This window comes from Marmota monax, unplaced genomic scaffold (assembly GCF_021218885.2).
Source record: "Marmota monax isolate L192 unplaced genomic scaffold, Marmota_monax_Labrador192_F-V1.1 WCK01_AAM20220418_F8-fsc00050, whole genome shotgun sequence".
NCBI classification, from domain to species: Eukaryota; Metazoa; Chordata; class Mammalia; order Rodentia; family Sciuridae; genus Marmota; species Marmota monax.
The window spans coordinates 10,930,711-10,949,813 of NW_026694552.1; the positions used below are offsets into that span (position 1 = coordinate 10,930,711).

General features: G+C 39.9%; 1 protein-coding gene across 5 annotated transcripts in view; it reads right to left on the reverse strand.

Annotated features, from left to right (window-relative positions):
* Nucleotides 1–2,338: 2,338 nt before the first annotated feature.
* The window catches only part of Amot (angiomotin), a 67,718-nt gene continuing 50,953 nt past the window's right edge, over nt 2,339–19,103 (reverse strand). For all 5 annotated transcript variants that reach the window (XM_058571661.1, XM_046420844.2, XM_046420845.1 and 2 more), the window contains 5 exons: nt 18,366–18,556; nt 9,771–9,893; nt 8,308–8,540; nt 6,419–7,126; nt 2,339–6,099 (listed from right to left, as the gene is read on the reverse strand). In XM_058571661.1, coding sequence (XP_058427644.1) covers nt 6,002–6,099; nt 6,419–7,126; nt 8,308–8,540; nt 9,771–9,893; nt 18,366–18,556 — 1,353 coding nt within the window. In that variant the 3' untranslated portion in view covers nt 2,339–6,001. The remainder of the gene's footprint in view (nt 6,100–6,418; nt 7,127–8,307; nt 8,541–9,770; nt 9,894–18,365; nt 18,557–19,103) is intronic.

Sequence of the window (19,103 nt, forward strand, 5' to 3'; positions counted from 1 at the left end):
CCAGTAACAGGTTTATGGAGGTGCCCTAGCTATTCTGCTTTTTTATGTTTGTATTTTTCTTAACAAAACATCAAACCACATCTTCTTTATGGATTCAGCCCATTGTTTTGACTGCAATTTTTATATATATTATATACTGTCTCAAAAAGTGAGAGTCTCCTGCCCCCCTCTCCCTGAGGTCCACAGAAATACGTATTTATACCCATTGTACTGATAAACCTCTCTGATTCTGTTAGGGAACTTGTCCACAGGTAAATGTCTGTTAAGTGACTGATACAGGACTAGAACTCCATGCTCTGTTGATTTCTACACTAATACATTCCATAATCTGAATTTATAAGTGTTTATGAGGAGGTTGTTAAAATAAAGACCCTAGGGTGTTTCATCTTAGAACTGACAAAGTAAGATTGCCATTGCACATGCTGTCCCTCCTACATGTAATCTTCATCTCTGGTCCCTAGTTCATTAGATTAACATCTACACATCCTTTAAAGTTCAGGTTTGTTTCTCTTCATTCCCCCATGTGATCACAAAAATCATCCATTTTTCTCTCATGTGCACTGATTCTGTATCTTGTTCAAACTTTTGCCATTTGACAGATTGTAATGAACTCTGTGTGTGTGCGCACATGTGTGTGCATGCATGCATGCATGCGTGTTTTCTTTAATAAACCAGAATTAAGGGCTGTATTTTTAAAGTTTTGTATTCTAGGGATTATTTTCTACAATGGCAACATCTAGTAAGTAGTTATTCAGCAATTCTTGCACATGCTCTAATCCAATGGTAGGAGTGACTAGTAAATGACAAAACATGGGGAGCAAAATCGATATGCTGGGCTTCATTCAGTTGGTTCACCGAAGGAATGAGTACTTTGTGAGATGGTTTGACATTCTGGTATTGTGCATGATATTTTTCTTCTTGGAAAGGAAGTCCTGTCAGTGAAAACTCTTCATTCAAATACCAGTTGATGTAGAAAGTATTCTAAGACCAAACCATTTACATTCTTTTCCTCCAATAAATAGCTTCTTGTAGGGTAAGATGGAGGTGGAGGAGGTGGAAAGCAGGAAGTAATTTTCTGCAATAGTGCATCTCATAGAGGCTATGAACATCATTTTATCTCAATAAGAAAGCCTGCAGAGGGCTGGGGATGTGACTCAAGCGGTAGCGCGCTCGCCTGGCATGCGTGCGGCCCGGGTTCGATCCTCAGCACCACATACAAACAAAGATGTTGTGTCTGCCAAAAACTAAAAAATAAAATATTAAAATTCTCTGTCTCTCTCTCCTTACTCTCTCTTAAAAAAAAAAAAAAAAAAGAAAGCCTGCAGAAAGGAAGGTATAATAGCAGGCATGTACCAGATCAAATTTTCCTACTGAAAAATATTTAGAAATGCTCCTACAGTGTGATGTTGCAATTTTGAAGAAACACTTATTTTTTCTTTTCACAAGTGACTACTTGTTAATGACTGGACACAAGATGGTTCTGGAAGAAATGCCTTGCAAAGTTTTGTAAGGTGTGGTTCACTTAATACCATTTTCTATGTCCTGAAAAAAGAGGGGTGGGCTTTCATCCATAGAGTTTCCAAATACCTCACCATAAGTATGGAGGGGATGAAGCCCAACTTAGAAGAAATCAAATTTATAGTTGAATGAATTCTCTAGACCTGCTCCATCACCATCAGACCAACTTCACTATGAAAACATACCATTTCAAAGTCCTTAGAGGTTTTTTTTTTTCCCCATATAGGGTATTGAACCTATGGCCTTGCACATGCTAGGCAAGTGCTCTACCACTGAGGTATAACCCCAACCTTGTCTTTTGAGATCTTTTCCTCACCAGTCAGGTTTGGAACTCACTGGCAAACAGGAGGCCCAGAAAGGGCAGTGTAAAGGCAGCTTCAACATTTTCAGTAAAGAGCCAACTTGTTTGTGGTTTTGATGCGCTTTTAATAACAAGTTCCCTCAACCAAAACTGATGAATTGGCATAAGAACAAGGGTAAAAAAGGGCTATCAAGGGGCCTTCCAAAATGCTAACCAAAAATTGATTCTCTACATTGGGTGGCTATCATTTTATCCTTTGGAACTAGGAGATGAAAAGATGCAAAGCTTTTAATATATACTGCCTGATTATATAAAGAGACCAATTAAAGCATGTGGCCTGTGGTGTTGTCTTAATACTTTATAATCTATAATCATATCCCATCCTTCAAGAAAGTACAAATTCTACTGCATGCTGTCCTTGAAAGACAATTTCTCTGCAAACTGAATTGAAATTAATCACTTAATATAGCACAAAGAAATTTTCTGTCGGTAAACACCAAAGCATTTTCCACACGGTACTGCATGTTAAAACAGCTAACTTTATTGTCAGTGAAAAGATAGGCACAAAGTGGATTTAAACCTGCTTCACTTTATTGGAACTAGCTCCATTGATTACAGAATGGGATTACAATCATTATGGGATCACATACATTTAAAATCAAAAGCGATTCTTCTCTAGCCATCTGCCAACCCCAGCTATCCATTTTACAAACACATGCCATTAATCACAAGGGAGGCCAGAAGGAGGTTTGAGAGCTCCATGTAACCCATCGTTGCTACTGGAAGAAAATAAACAAACTCCCGACACTTGTCCTACTGATGATAGATGGCACTTGGAAGATATATTCCAAGGATCATGGAGGACTGAAATTGTTGGCAATTAGCCCACAGCTGATGCCTTCCCTTGAAAACACTTTCAGTAAGAAGGCACACATCTTAAGTAACATTCCATATATGAATGAGCATTTGAGATAACAGGAGATTGTATGGCTTATGGATGTGAGAATTAAATTTATCCAAGTTAGTATATATGCATAATATACTTCAAGCAGTCGAATGATTTAGGCTCTTCAGAAAAAGTAGTTTGCACAATCAATTTGTTCATTTCCTAATTGTTATACCCATCCAACAGTGTAACAACAAAAGGAAATCAGGATGGGTCTCTTGGTATATTTCCTATGCCAGATATTTCATGTTCCTGCTCTCCTGTCACCCTGAAGCTCAAAAGCAGCACTGGGATTAAATCCTTCATTAAGACAATAATCAAGATACATGAATTTAAAAGAAAGTTCAAGCTACTTTTCATTCCAGAACATTGTTAATAGGAATTTTAGATCAAGTAAAACTTGTTCTAATGAAGTTTTCCTGGACATGGGACATTGATGTACAATTGAAATCAAAGGTCCCCATAGACCACCAGGCAGTACAAGTTAAGACAACAAGGTCACCCTCTTGTTCTATGAGGTGCCAGTAAAATACATAGATCGGTGGATTCCAGAAAGATCCTTCAAATGTTATATCCACACAATGGTGAAAAGATGGCTAACTTGAGATCTCTCCCATAAACCTGAATTTTTGAAATGACACTTTCAGTAAAGACATTCTGAAAGGGTAGGGTCTATCTTTTGCATAAACAGGATACATCAACATGGTCTTATTTCATCTCTTAGATGTAAAATGTTATTTTAGCAAATTACCTAGGGCTGAAAACTGAGCAAAGAGGGACTGCCTCTATTGTGAAAGGGCAGAAAAGTTCTGGAAAGTTCAAAATAGTACTTAGGCAAGAACTTCCTCCTTTCCCCCAAACACACAAATCTAAAGAGATAGCTGCCACACAGTGTGATATGACATCTGTCGCCTTACAGAATGTGACTATAATCATGGCTCCCAGAGCCCCCAAAATTCAAGCAATGTGTTATAACCATGAAAGATTTATTATTTTTTAAATTTATTTGCTTGGATATAAAGTAGCTCTCCTGAAGTTTGTTATCTGTTGCTTCTACTATTTGAGGTTTGGGGCTCTTTTCTTAAATGGGTAGTATGAATGAGAATGGGCACAACTGCTCTTTCAATTTCTATTTGTCATTCACTTTATAATTGAGGACTAATGTGTAGGATGATTACTTTGTTACTGAAAATGTGAAAAGACTGGCTGAAAATCAAAATACCTTCCCTCTTGTCCATCCCTATCTCACACACACACACAGTAATTCCTTTGGAAGATAATTATGAACTACGAAAGAATACTGGTAAATACACCATTCCTATACTCACAGAGGAACCCTGTAAGATCACCCAAGATACCCAATGTCATAGAGAGAAAAAAAAGTGGAGTTGATTTCTTAAGGAGACATTTCACACAACTCAATATTGAAATGGGGATCAGGAAAGGGAAAATCTTATAGAAGGCACTGCAGGAGAGGCAAAAGAAAAATTCAGAACCCTGGACAAACTACTCAAACCAGGGATGCTTTAAAAATACATATATCCTGGACCATGAAGATGCCTTTTCTTAAAATAGGTTCTTCTTTTTTGAATAGGAGTTCCCAAAATAAGCATGGCAATTGGGAGAATGGACAGATGTGCTATCTGATCCTGAAAGAGTCACTGAACCTCTCCAAGTCTCATATTCCTCACCACTAAAATCAGGGGGTAGAGCTACATTGCTACAGTTCCTTCCCACCACTGTGGCTCATGACATAATACATCAGGCTACCCTTCTATTAGTCTGGATTTTAAGTAATACATCCCCAAACATCTACCCACCCCTACCCTTACCTAGCACCCTCCCACACCCCCTCACCCTCCCTATACCCTTGAAAACTGATCTTAATGACACTATCTGCAGATCTGTCACCTTAATGAAAGGCAGAAAGGTGACACAGGGCAGGGACCTGTGGAAATTGGCATCCCTCTGTGTCCCTGGAGGCAGCAATATGGCAAGGCCTCCTTTGGTTCCTGCCCACATGCACATTTCCCACTGCTTCCCAAAGGGATTCCAAGATGGAGTCACTGGCACTGAGAAGAGGTAGTTGAAGAGACTGCTGCAATCAACCTCTCCCCTGACTGCAGCATGGTACTTTGGACTTCTGATGCTATTCCCTTGGAGGTGACAGTCACATATGCCTATGCAGACATATGCTAACAATTTAGGAAAACAAAATGAACTATTCTAAAGTAGTCACCAGAAATTCAAAGCATTCAACCTGTCAACAAAAATGCTCCTAACTTTGCCCATGACTGGCAATTTGGAGACTGGTGACCCAACCAGTGAATCTGTGCTGTAGAAGAAATAAACACTAAGCCAATTGATTGTATGAAAGGTCAGTAAGCACTGTTCATGGCTACACCCAGACCACAGAAGTCTATGTGCAAAATCTCATGAAACTCTCCATCAAGGCACCTGATATAACTCCCTACAAGACAGGAAGTTGTGCATCACTCAGTTAATTTACTCTCCTAGCATCTGAAAGCAATATATTAATTATCCAAATGCATAAATAACTCCAGAGTACATATATGAATGCATGAACCTCCAGGAGGGAACCAAAAAAATCCACTTCCAAAGCACCACTGAAATGAAGATCAATACAATCTGCTGGGGCAGGGTAGCTGGGCAACTCGGAGACAGAATTAGCTCTAGCACCCTTTCATACCCCAATACTCCCTACCTTTTCTCCAGCTTACACAGCTACTAAAATTATTCCATTTCATGAGCCTGAATCGAGAGTTTTCTGTGGCTGCTGTTTAGAGAAGACAGCACACACTCAAGTTCTCTCTGGCTTCCCACTTACAAACTACATGTTCCACACTGTCTTCTACACATACTGTGCTCATCAATAAAAACTGATCTCAAATAGGGACATTTTAAGCAACTTTAAGCACATTGAAAACATGGATGTGTATCTACCTGTTAACAGTCCCAATATTTCTATAACTCCAAACAATAAACTTTAGAGCACATTCTGATCAATTTATCTTTTAGAAGTACTTCCTAGAGAATCAAGAATAGACTGGAGTTCATATGGTATGACTAAAGTACTACTTTGTTCCAATAAAAAGTCCCTTTAAAAAACATCCCCTCCCCCCAACCCTTGTATTCACCCTCAAAATAAGAACAAACAAATGAAGAAAATGATTAATTCATTCTTGCTGAGAAACTGCAGCTCTTGATTGGGCTATTTAGATGAGATATTCCACCATCTCTGTATCAGGCTCCTGGGTCAGGATCTGAATGGGAGCTTTTCTTTCCAGAGTATTGGAGTGGAAAGCAGGGCCATCTGTGTGGAAACAAGGGATCAGAGAACATTAGGGACAGGTAAAAAAAAAAAATTCTACAAACAGATAGCATTAGAACCTTCATGAAGCGATAGCAAGGAAATTTGTTTGGCAAGTTTCTCATTTACATTACTAGAACACTAGCACCTACTCATGCCTGCTCCCATCTCAAACATTCTTCTTTTCCCTCTTCTGATAAATTCCCTTTGGAACATGAAAAGCTCAATCCAAATGGCCACCTCTACCTACACAGCAGACACCAGCAAATAAATCTGTACTTGGGGACAGAACTCGAAACTATGTGGTATGCAGAATTATTACCTGTCTTGTCTGGATTGCAGGTCAAACTTGTTATAGACAAACGACGTGTTCCAGAACCGGTAGCTGGGCTTGCAGGAGCCTCAGCCTGAGCCAAAGCTGGAGTTGGAGCTGGAGCTGGAGCAGGAGCCGCAGACGGAGCTGGAGTTGGTGCCTGAGCCTGAGCCGGAGCAGAAGCCTGAGCCGCTGTTGGAGCTGGAACCGGAGCTGGAGCTGGAACCGGAGCCGAAGCAGCTGGAGCAACCTGAGCAGCAGCAGCAGCAGCAGCAGCAGCAGCAGCAGGAGCAGCAGCAGCAGCAACAGCAGATACAGCAGCTGGAAACTGAGCAGCAGCAGCTGGAGAAACAGCAGCAGAAATAGCAGCAGCAGTTGCTGGAGACTGGGCAGCAGCAACAGCAGCAGCAGATGGAGCAGCAGCAACAGCAACTGGAGCAGCAGCTACCATGGTGGTGGTGTTGGTGGCAGCAGTGGCGGTGTTGGTGGCAGCGGTGGCAGTGATGGCGGCAGCAGCGGTGGCAGCAGCAACTGGAGCAGGAACAGAGATGGGAGCAACAGCTGCAGTTTTGTTCGGTTCGGTTCCACGTTCAGTTTGGGTGCTGCAGTCTCGGCTGCCTGTCTTGGAGTGAGCCGAGAGCAGGGGAGTGGAGGGGGGCACAGGTGAAGGCGTGGATGGGACAGACTCGGCACGGTAGTCTCCACCCAGAAGAATGCCTACAAATGAAAAACAATACAAAAAATATAAACAAATAAGAAACAATTGGTGATTCCAACCCAGATGTTTGATTAGCTATTCTCTCTTGCATGAGTTCAGGAGAAATTTGAATGAGTCTAAATCCTTTATTTTTTGCCTCCAGTAAAGTCCCAAATTGAGCCACCTCCCACCTTGGTGAAAACTTGTCTTCTGCCTTGGAAGATCCTTTCTGGTCCTCATTATTCAACTCTCAGCACACTATATTAAGTGTCCTGTGAATCTGTTTTGGTTTATTTTTCAATGGTGATTAAGTTCCACCGATTTATCAAAATTTTACTTGGTTCCAGTTTTAACCAACACCACACACTACCAGAGAGCTGAAAAGGATGAGGGAGGGGAGAAGCCTGTAGACACACATGGGAGTGCTAACACTGTGATCTATGGTTCAGACCATGACTATGGTTCCTCAAATGTTTACTCTAGCCAAAGGACACTTCAAGGGTCAGAGGACCAAGGAAGATATTAAAAACAACAAGGAAAGATCAAATAAAATATATATATTAAGCATATATATAAAGTATATATATATATAAAATATATATTTACTATATTGTGTATAATACATATTATATGTATTATTTATAATATATTATAGATCACAATATATTGCATATATATCAGCAGTTGCTGCTGCTCCAGATGCTGCTACTATTGCCCAGGAATCTAATGAAAAAGTACATTCTATTCTCATATCAGAACATTCTGCTAACAAAAATCCTGTCACCCAGCTCCATTTAGCTTAATAAGGAGTCTGGATCTTCCAAGAAACACAGAAATGCTAAAATTTTTTGAAATTTTAAATGACACAAAGGCCACATGGGCTTTGGTTAAAGACAAAGGTCCCATGCAGCAAAGGCCAAATCTGAGAAACTTTAAGATGAACTCCAAATTATCTTCCTTCCTATCCAGATGAACTCAGGATTCATGTTTGCTAGGCTTTGGTCTCAATGTTTTCACTGTGAGAATTCAGAGTGTGGAGGAACTCCTGATACAGCTAGCCCCTCGGGAGGAGAAAACCCCAATCTACATCATCTTCCCCTCTAGAATGTGGATAGTGGCCCCTTTTCCTTGCTATGTGGGTCACTTAGTCAGGACTCTCTTGAAATGTGTCACTATTATCTTCCTTATTTGCTGTCTTTACCTAGGCTCCCCTTCCAGCTCTTATCATCCCGCTTTTCTTCCATGATGGGTGTACCAGTCAGGGTGGATGAGTGGGAGAGCAAGCCTGACCCAGCATTGGAAATAGACATCAGAGACTTTGCTGGCCGCATGGATGACAGCTGTTCTGTCTTACTCGGCTCCTTCCGGGAACGCTGCTGGAGTACCTTGATCATGGCATCCTTCTCAATAATCTGGGCATGGAGGGTTTTGATCCTAGAAGTCCAAGATAAAGAATGTATAAAATACATTGGAATGAATCTGACATAGGTTTCCATGACATAGTTTTTCCATGTACATATATGAAAACAACACAGTGAATACCTACCATGTGCATCCATAAGAATGGGACTCTAACTAGAATAAAATATATTTCATGCTTCTATAATTATATCAAAACAGATTCTGCTGTCATATAGAACTAAAAGGAACAAATAAAAAAAACAACCTTGTTGCTACCTCTGGGCTCTGATCTTGCTACCTATGTGTATTTGAGTTCCCATTATCTTTCTGACTAAGGGATAGCCTAGTCTAAGTTAGAAGACAAGGAATGGTGTGCCATAGGGTTTTCTAAAAAAGTCCTTCTGCACATCCAACTGGATACAACAGAATATTCAGGAACTATCTCTTACACCTTATAATCAAAGTAGAGTCTTGGCAAAAAAAAAAAAAAAAAAAAAAAAGCGGGATATGAGAAAAGCCATGTATTTGATGCTGTCTCAAAGAAGTTGAGTCAATGGAAACGTGTTCAGTGAGAAGTTGAAGACCTCTATGAATGAGCCACCATCTCAGGTAATAAGTAAATAACTCTGAAACAAGGCGTGGTGGTGTATGCCTGTAATCCCAGTGGCTTGGGAGGCTCAGGCAGGGGTATCATGAGTTCAAGGCCAGCCACTACAACTTAGTGAGGCTCTAATAAAATTAGGGAGACCCTGTCTAAAAATAAAATACAAAAAAGGGCTGGGTATGTGGCTCAGTGGTTAAACACCTGTGGGTTCAATCCTTGGTACCAAAAAAAAAAAAAAAAAAGTAAATGGAAGTGCTGGAAGTTTTTCAAGCCAAAAAATAGAGGATTTAAGAGGCATCAGGTGGCCTACATGACAGTTTGAATGGATATTCTTTTGCTGAGTAGTCTGCTGTGTAACAGGGTTGGGTTGTGGTGCTAGAAGAATAGCTCAGAGTGAAAATGTCAATAATTCAACTCTGGCAGAAGGCAGATGGCAACCAATTAGGAAGGCCAGGGGCCAGTTAGTGGGAATGGTCAGGGTCATCACATCTCAAACTCTAAGTAACAAGCTGTCAGGGAAGACAGCAGTATAGCAGGGTGGGTAAGGCTGCATAATCATCTTCTCCAGCCATGAATAAAGATGCTTACCATTCCCTACTGACCTATCTGGTCTCTACACCAACTTCTCAGATGCATTAGGGTCCAGATCAATATTTTACCTGCCCTCCATGTCCAGGCAACGCTTGTTGGCCATCAAGATTTCTTCCTCTTCCTTCTGGATACGAGCTTCTAGAGCTGTGTCATAGCTAGTGTTAGGAGAGTGGTTGATGACTGTTGTATCCCTAGGGAGGAAAATGGCAATAATTAAGACAAGCAGGCAACAAAATCAACAGATGTTATTTCCCTCCTAAGTTGAAGGAGGCTTTCCTAGAAAGCCTGAGTTGGAAATCAATCACATTAGGAACTGTTGGGTTCCCTGAGTGAGTTATTGTGTTAAGAGTCTCCAAAATAGGAAGCTTCAGCTTCAGAGTAGAAGAAGAGGTTGTTATTATGGACATGGCTGCAAGAGTTAGTGAGGAACTCTATGAAATGTGCGCATGCTTGCTTCCAGAACTGGAAAAGATGTCCTCCCCAAACCTAGCAGATAGCCCATTCAAGTTTTTAGATCATGACCAAGTAACAGGAATTTGTACATATTCTACTTTAGTCTCATGACAGCCAAGAAAAGGGAAGAGTTAGAGTATAAAGGAAATAGGAGGGTTACTAAGTGGCTTATTTTTGCTGATGAATATCAGTAAATACACCTGAATGAGTGCTAGAAACAAATAATAGGCACGTCAACAGCTAAGATCAGGTAGGATGTGTGAGTGGACTAAGAGGGCCTTTGACTCACTGCCACCCGGTTCCTTATCTAATCTACATCTGGAACATGCTAGCACCAAATCAATGACTCTACCCCATCAATGTGACTGTTCTCTTGCCAGAATTCCAACTGCATAAGGGACCATCATGTTCCATCTGAAAGTGTCTCAGCCATTTACTCAAAACCAATTAATGATGAAAAATGGATGCATTTGAGAGGGAAATAGAGAGGGACAGAGACCCAGAGACAGGGAAAAGGGAATGGGAGAGAGTGGGGAGAGGAAGAGAGGGGGAGAGAGAGAGAGTCCTGCATCGCTACATTTCCCACAACAATGAACAGCGGTTGGGAGAATTCTGGGCACATTTTCTGCTGGCAGCCAGCTATGTTCTCTTAACTTCCAGATTGTGACCAGTGCAGATGGGGGTGAAGTGGCAAGAGAATGAACAAGCAGAAAATTGACAAAAAGGTTGGGGAATTTTGGCAAGCCTCTGCAAAGCAACTGCTTGCATCTTATATATGAGGCTGAAACCACTTATTGGAATGGAGAGCAAAAAATAGGAGGAATGCAATGGCTCTCTCAACATTTGCTAAATTCAAAATATTTTAGCACCTCAGAATTCTATGCTTCCTCTGGTGCGATTCACCTGCTTGTAGCCCTACTGGATAGATAGAGGAAACAATGTTGGGTAGTGTTTGAGAACAGGATTCTGACTACAGATGACACTGGGATCAAGTCCCAGCTTCCCCAAGTACCCTACCACTGACAAGCCTAATGAGTTCAGAAAGTCAGTTACCAGCTCCATGTCCCAATCTCCTCATAGGCAAAATGGAAACCATAATTGTATCTTCATGTCACAGGGGATAAAATAAAACTATGCATGTAAAATCATAAAGCATCATTCACTGTAAAGGCACTCAACAAAGCTATTTATTATTAAGTGAGAAGTGCAAAGGTAAAAAAATAACATACAGGAGAGTATGGCTTGAAAAACTTCCAGCACTTGGTAAAATCCCAGAGGCTATTCCTGCACTGCAGAGTGCCAATGTGAACTGATGGCTGAGGCTTTAGAGCCAGGCCTCTCGAAAAGAGCATGGTATCTACGGACACTGGGGACTTGAACGTACGGTTTGTCACTGCAGGAACTAGTGCTGGCCTACTGCCACTTTCATTGCATAAAAGACCATTTTGGGTACACAGAGCCCTGCCAGCTAATTGACATGGACACTGTGAACTCCTCAGGAATGGAGACTGAAAATGTGGGGCACTTAAATGAATTCCTACAGGGCTGCCAGGACAGCCCTCAGCATCAATCTTCCTTCTAGAAGACTAGGACTAGTAAGCCAATGGCCCAGGAAAAAGCAGGCAAGCATAGTGTTTGAAGTAGCTACTTACAATACTCTGAGAACATCCTTAAAAACATCAGGACAGAGATGCTGACTACTTTCTCAAAACACAACCTGCAAACACATATCCCTGAACTTTATATAACCCATCTCAAATTCTTAAGTAAACAGTTCTTGTGAATACCCCATCCTAGTCATCTTCTCTCTCCTTCCTTTCTTCAAAGAAGTAATCCCAATCACATTACTCAAATTCCTCTCTAGAATGACACCTATGACCTCATGATTAAAATACTTAGTGATCATTTAAACTTCAAGTCCATCTTGCCCTATGGGCAGGATCCTTTTATTTACTTAATACATGGACTCTACCATAAGCAGATCAGTGTTTGAAGTTACTGGGAGGCTGCTGAGGGGAGAAATGTGGAAAAGACTAGGCTCTGACTTCAGGAAATTTTCAAGGCAAGACAAAGTAAATAATTAACCGCTCTAGGAATGAACTTGGACTTTATTCCAAGAAGCATTGAAAATTATTACAGCTTTTCTAAGGGAATGAACTGATGTGTGCCAAGCTTTAGGACACTAACATTATCTCTTGCTGAAGTGTGATGGAGGGATTAGAGGAGAGAGACACTGGAATCAGACAGACAATTTGGGAAGGTGATTGCAATAATCCCATTGAGAGAGAAGGAAAACATGAACTGGTGAAGTGGGAAGGGAAATGGAAATGGGCTATAGGAGGTAGAATTGGAAGAACTGTGAGACCATTTGGATGTGGGTGTTAGGGAGAGGGAAGAATGAATGAAAATTTTATTTCTAATTACAATATCTAGGAAAGATGACATACCATTTGCTGTCATAGGAAACTGAGAAGATGATGTCTGGAAAGTGCTGTGACAGCTTGCAATTTTAGGGACATTGGAGTGTAAATGTCTTGAGACTCTAACTTGAATCCTGGAGATGCCAGGGTTAGTTTTACAGAGTTAATACCACTGTTATTATTAGAGAGAAGCCACAGTTAAAAACAGGGATGACTAAGATAGAAGGTAGAATGAGAAGAAAGCAGAGGATGGTATCTGAGAGATGCTGACAAGAAGGAATAGGTCGCCATGTGGGACGTGTATGAGGAGCTTCTACCTCTGCTCTTCCTGCCCTTATTTCTTCCTTTCCTGAATTTACTTTACCCAAAATTCAAATGAAACACTGTAAGTTTAGAGAAAGGTAATGACCAGATTCAGTAAATGCATACTAAAATATTATATGGTCAATCAGGTATGTTATCTTGTTGCCATTTTTGCTGCTCTTTAGAAATAAATTCACTGCCTAGTGCAGTGGCACATGCCTGTAATCCCAGTGGCTCTGGAGGCTGAGGCAGGAGGATAGAGAGTTCAAAGCCTCGGCCTCAGCTAAAGCAACATGCTAAGCAACTCAGTGAGACCCTGTCTCTAAGTAAACTACAAAATAGGGCTGGGATGTGGCTCAATGGTTGACTGCCCTTGAGTTCAATCACCAGTACCAAAAAACAAAAGGAAAGAAATTCGCCATTTGTGAGCTGAAACTCAAAATCTGCATAATTGGGCTGGGGTTGTAGCTCAGTGGCAGAGCACTTGCCTAGCACATGTGAGGCACTGGATTGGATCTTCAGCACCGCATATAAAAATTAAGCAAATAAAATAAAGGCATGCTGTCCATCTACAACTACAAAAAACATTTTAAAAATTTGCATAGTCAAATAGGTCTTCTGGGGATGAAGAGAGAATTTTACTGGATCATAATTTCCCTTATCTATGTTAAGCATCTAGAGAGGAGCCTTGATATAGGCATTATTTTGATTGTTTATAATATTTCCAAGGGAGTAAATAATAAATCTCAAGCCAGGCATGAGAGCAAACACCTGTAATGCCAGTGACTCAAGAGGCTGAGGAAGGAGGATTCCAACTTCAAGACCAACCTCAGCAACTTAGTGAGACCCTGCCTCAAAATAAGAAAATAAAAAGGACTTGGAATTTACCTACGTAGTAAAGCACCTTGGAGTTCAGTCCCTAGTACCAAATAATAAGTCTCAAACTGTATTACTGAAGAGCTAATGATCCCAATTTCACCATCTTTGAGCTATACCCATATCTAGGAGGCAGTAGAGTACAGCAGGTAAGATAACAAAAATATAAATTTAAATTCTGGTTCTTGCACCTGTGAGTAGCTGTGTGTGATCTTGGGTAAGTTATTTAACCCCTTCCTCTGTGCCTCAGTTTCCTCCTTTTGTACAATGGACAATAGCACTTTCCCTAAAAGTATTCTGAGGATAAGAAATAAGAGTAAAATGCTCAGAAGAGCACCTTGTATAATAAGCATTAGACATTTTTATAAATAATATAAATCACCATTACTCATTTGAAGAAAAAAAATATTTAAGTATCAAATACTAATTTTAAATAAGCAAAAAATCATTGATTTACTCTTTTCTCCCCCCTCACTAGCCATCTTAACTTTTCATCAAGTACAATTCACCTACTCATATGACTGTCCAATATCACAGAGTTGGTAAATCTGGTATCTAGATACATCTCAGGATGAAGGGCAATACCAACACTCTCCATATGGGTTAAATGCCTTCTCCTGGACCCTTTAAGGCTAAACTTAGCTTTCATACCCTAGTCCTGTCTGAAATCATTTCGTTGACAGCTTTCCCTGTGACAAAAGGTATTCTACAGAATCAAAGTGCTGGGAAGGATATAAAAAGACTACCTAATATATGTCTTCTCATTTGAGAAAAGATCAATTTGTCTTTTCTTTATGTTAAAATGTCTTTTATTGGGACTGAGGCTGGGGCTGGGGCTGGGGCTCAGTGGTAGATGCTCACGTAGCATGGGCAAGGTGCTGGGTTTGATGATCCCCAGCACCATATAAAAATAAATAAATAAAATAAATATATTTTTTAAATGTCTTTTATTATTCACAATGTCCCCAAACTGGAAACAATCCAAATGTCCATCATCAAGTGAATAAATAAATAAGCTCTGGTACCATGACACGCTATTCCACAATAAAAAAGAATGAACTATTAATACATGCATCAACCTGGAAGGGCCTCAAAATAATTAATGCTGATCACAAAAATTCAAAAAGAAAGGGTAAACACAATGTAACTCCTTTTATATGACACTCTAGGAAAGAAAATTGCAAATTTATGACAAAAAGAAGATCAGTCATTGTCTGGAGAAAAGGGGATCAAATTCAAGGGGCACAAGGTCATTTCAGAATGTGTCCTGGTGGCAGCTACACTGTTGTATTCAATTACCAACATGAACCAAAATGTACAACTAAATTAGACTTTTTTAATGTGTAACTAATAATCTATTGAAAAAATATTCTATCTTCTACCACTACCACTGACACCATCTAAGTAAGATTTCCTAATTGTGAAACTCTTCATTTACCTATGAGTTATTAGGTTTGGAATATATTAAGTTTGAGACATTAGTAGCAAAAACAGAAACTAAGCAGTACACTAAAACAAGGACTTAAATTTATGGATATAAATTATACATTTAGAAATCATTTCCTTCACTTCCTTTCTCTTATTTTCTGTTTGTCTTTCTTTCCCTCCTTAAACAAATTTGGAGCACTTTCCATCTGCAACCAATATCATAGGCACTTAAAAATTATTTTGAAAGAAAGCAAATATAAGCTTTTACCACAGAAAGGGGCAGAAAGCAGAACCTTGCTGAGTACCTACATTTAAGTTGGGAGGAAGAAAAGGGAAACGAATGGAAAAGGAATGGGAAGAGATCTTGGCAAGACAGGCAGAGGAGCCCACAGGTTCAGAAATAAAGTTTTTGAATGTTCCTCCCAAATTTTTTTTTAGATATGAAAAATTGTGCTGTATATGTAAAATATGAATTATAATGCATTCTGCTGTCATACATAACAAATTAGAATTAAAGTAATAAAAAAATTAGTTTATCTTTATTACAGTCTCAGTTAATTTTTTCTTTACAATATCTTTATTTTTTTATTTTTGTTTCATTATTAGTTGTTCAAAACATTAAAAAGCTCTTGATATATCATATTTCATACATTTGATTCAAGCAGATTATGAACTCCCATTTTTACCCCGAATACATATTGCAGATTCACATCGGTTACACATCTACTTTTTACTTACTGCCATACTAGTGTCTGTTGTATTCTGCTGCCTTTCCTATCATGAAAAACAAAAGAGGAAAAGGAGACCAATCTCCACAGCAAAGCAGAAGAGGTACTACCTTTAGAAAAACAGTTTTTGGGCTGGGGCTATAGCTCAGTGGTAAAGCACTTGCCTCACACATGTGAGGTACTAGGTTCCATCCTAAGCACCACATAAAAATAAATACATAAAATGGCATTGTGTCCATTTACAACTAAAAAAAAGAAATATAGTTTAGTCCTAGAAATAGAAGGGTCTGGAGGAATCACCTCGTTCAATTCTCTCATTTCATAGGAATCTGAATACAATCTCAATCTTTCAGTCTCTCCCATGGCATGAAGGCCTGGTGTGGTGGTGCATGTTTTCGAGTCCAGAGACTCGGAAAGTTGAAGCAGGAGAACCTTAAGTTTGAGGCCAGCCTCAGAAACTTAGTGAGACTGACTCAAAAGTTTTTAAAAAGGGTTGAGGGTACAGCTCAGTGGTAGGGCACTTGCTTTCACAAAGCCCTGGGTTCATGGGTTCAATCTTCAGCACCACTGGGAAAAGAAGAAACAAAAAAAAAAAGAAAAGAAAAAGAAAGCACCATTCAAATCTGGAATGTTTGCCTGTGCAACTATCAGAAAATGTTCCTATTAAATGGGAACTGGCTGTGTTTTCTCATGCTAAATGATAAGCACATATTTTTCCAAAAACATTGATTACATGAAAACTTTCTACCTGATAATTTAAAGGAATTCAATTTTAATTAATTCTACCCTTTATGGGAGCCAACAAATCCTGGTCATCCATCTGAAAGGCAGTTCCCTTAATAATCAATGCTTTAAAAGGAGAAAGGAGGGTAGTGTTTATATATATATATATATATATATATATATCCCACCCCCCTGTGATAAGCCCTATCCAGCTTTCCTGTTTTTTTGACCTGGAATCAGCACCCTGCTTTTTAGTATTTTCTCACACTACACACACTTAGGAGTTGAATCTTTCTAAGATTCTGTCCAACCATGACAAAATTACCCTATGTTTCCCTACCTCCCAATAATAACTGTTTTCAGTGTCATGGTTTCATGAATAACCTCTGAACAAGTGCTGGGCACCAGTGTTTCATTGGAAGCTAGAGGTAAAATGATACTTAATTGTTCTTTGAATCTGCCTACAAACCTTACGACCATCTTCTGGCACAGCTGGGGTACCTGGAATGTACTGAGCAAGTCTTTCTCAAGAAACAAAGCCAGGGAATGTTAAAATCAAGCCATTGGTAGCTTCTATCTATTAAAGGTCTATATAGGGACTATCTGAAAGCAAGCTGGTTACATTAGAGAGACGTAAGGTATTTTCCTAGAGAATAAGGAGTGAGTTTGACAAAGCACCAGTACAATTCCTTAAGCACTGATGTCCTATCCCATCTGATCAGGCATGAGAAGTACTCAAAAATAAATGTATCCATTTTCCCATTCCACACATATATTGCAGCCCAAAGTCTGATGGGCATTTTTCTAGGCTCTATTGGCTTACCACATACTGAAGTGTTAAGAACACTGTGGCTTTTAAAAACTTTCTGGATAGAAATCTATCTAGGAGCAATATGCCATAGCACACCTTTGATACCCAACTCCAAATCAGGAGCTATTATCAACATGACCAAAATCATCACCTGAACTGAACCTGAACTGAGTTTTTGTTGTTCTTTCCTTCTTTTTCAACTGATGATAATGAAGAGCAGCAAGACAAACTATAAGTTGTTTATAAGAACAACTATTTCCTCCAAAGGCCAATAATTTAGTTTTTATAATATATAAAGGAGGACAAATAAAAAATTGAAACCAAAATCCTCCCGCCACTTTCTCCCTGGTACCAGATGGAATGGGACTGCTCACATGTGATGATCTTAAGCACACAGAGAATGTGGCCTTCAAATATAGACCTTCTCAAAGGGCAGGGATGGATTCATGTTCAGCACAGCCTTTAACATACCCAGGACGAACCAGAGCTATCAAATGGCAGCAGCCACTACTGAGTGACATTTAGCTTCTGAGTGGCATTTCTCTGAAGGGGGGTTTCATTCCAGCCCTAGGGCTAAACAGTGTGCACATGTGGCTGAGAGAAAGTGGCTCTGGGGAGGGAGGTGTACAAATATTTAGCCGATCCCATCTGTAATTTTCCTGGCTTCTGAGGCAAGTGCTACTATTATTCTAGTAAGTCCATAAAACTTTGATTTTCAAATTCCCGACCCTCTGTCCCCGAAGCCATTCAGTCCCTGCATAACCCCAGATGAAAAAAAAAAATCACACACTTCAGAAGAAAACTGGAGGAAAGACTAGAGTATCAGAGAAAATCATATACTGGAAAATGTATGAATTAGTTATCTGTCAGTTCTTAGCAATCACCCACTTCAAGCAGTGGCCCTCTCAACCACCTCCTCACCTCTGAGCAGCCACGGTTGCTGCTGCATCCAGAGCAAAATGTCTCATCACATTCTCCTCCAAATACTTCTGTTCCCACTTTGTCATATCAGCTTCCAGGGCCAGAATTCTCTCCTCCTTTTCCCGAAGGAGCTCCATCAGGGCAGTGGCATTGTATTCTGAAACATTGGTAGGCTGAGAGTTGCCCTGGCGCTGTTGAGGGAGATACCAAGACCCCTCAGATTAACAAGAGAAAGAAACACAGTGTCCAAGTTCCACTTGAAGAAAGGCTACTTCAAGCAACTTCAGCTTGAATTTCTTTTTCCTTTGGTTGTACAGGGGATTGAACCCAGGGCCTCGTGCATGCCAAGGAAGTGTTCTTACCCTGAGCTACATTCTCAGTTTCTAGTTTGGATTCTGATTCAGAAAGAAGAAAGGGGAATTCAGATCTTCTCTTCAGACCGTGGGATTTGGACTTGAATGTGAGACTCCTTTGGTCAGAAAAAGAGCCTGCCATGTATAAATGTCACGATACTCAAAAAGTGGATCAATAGGGTGAAAACTGCCATCCCAGCCAATTAGTTGGCAGGAATAGGGATTTCAAAAATCTAGGATTTAGTTGCTAACTTGCCCCTAACTTCTGTGATCTTTTGTGAGTCATACAATCTTTTCTGGATATTGATTTTTCTCTCCTCTAAAGTTGAGGCCAGGTGATTTCTGAAGACCATTTCTAATTCTAAAATGTCTCAGAGTCTATTTG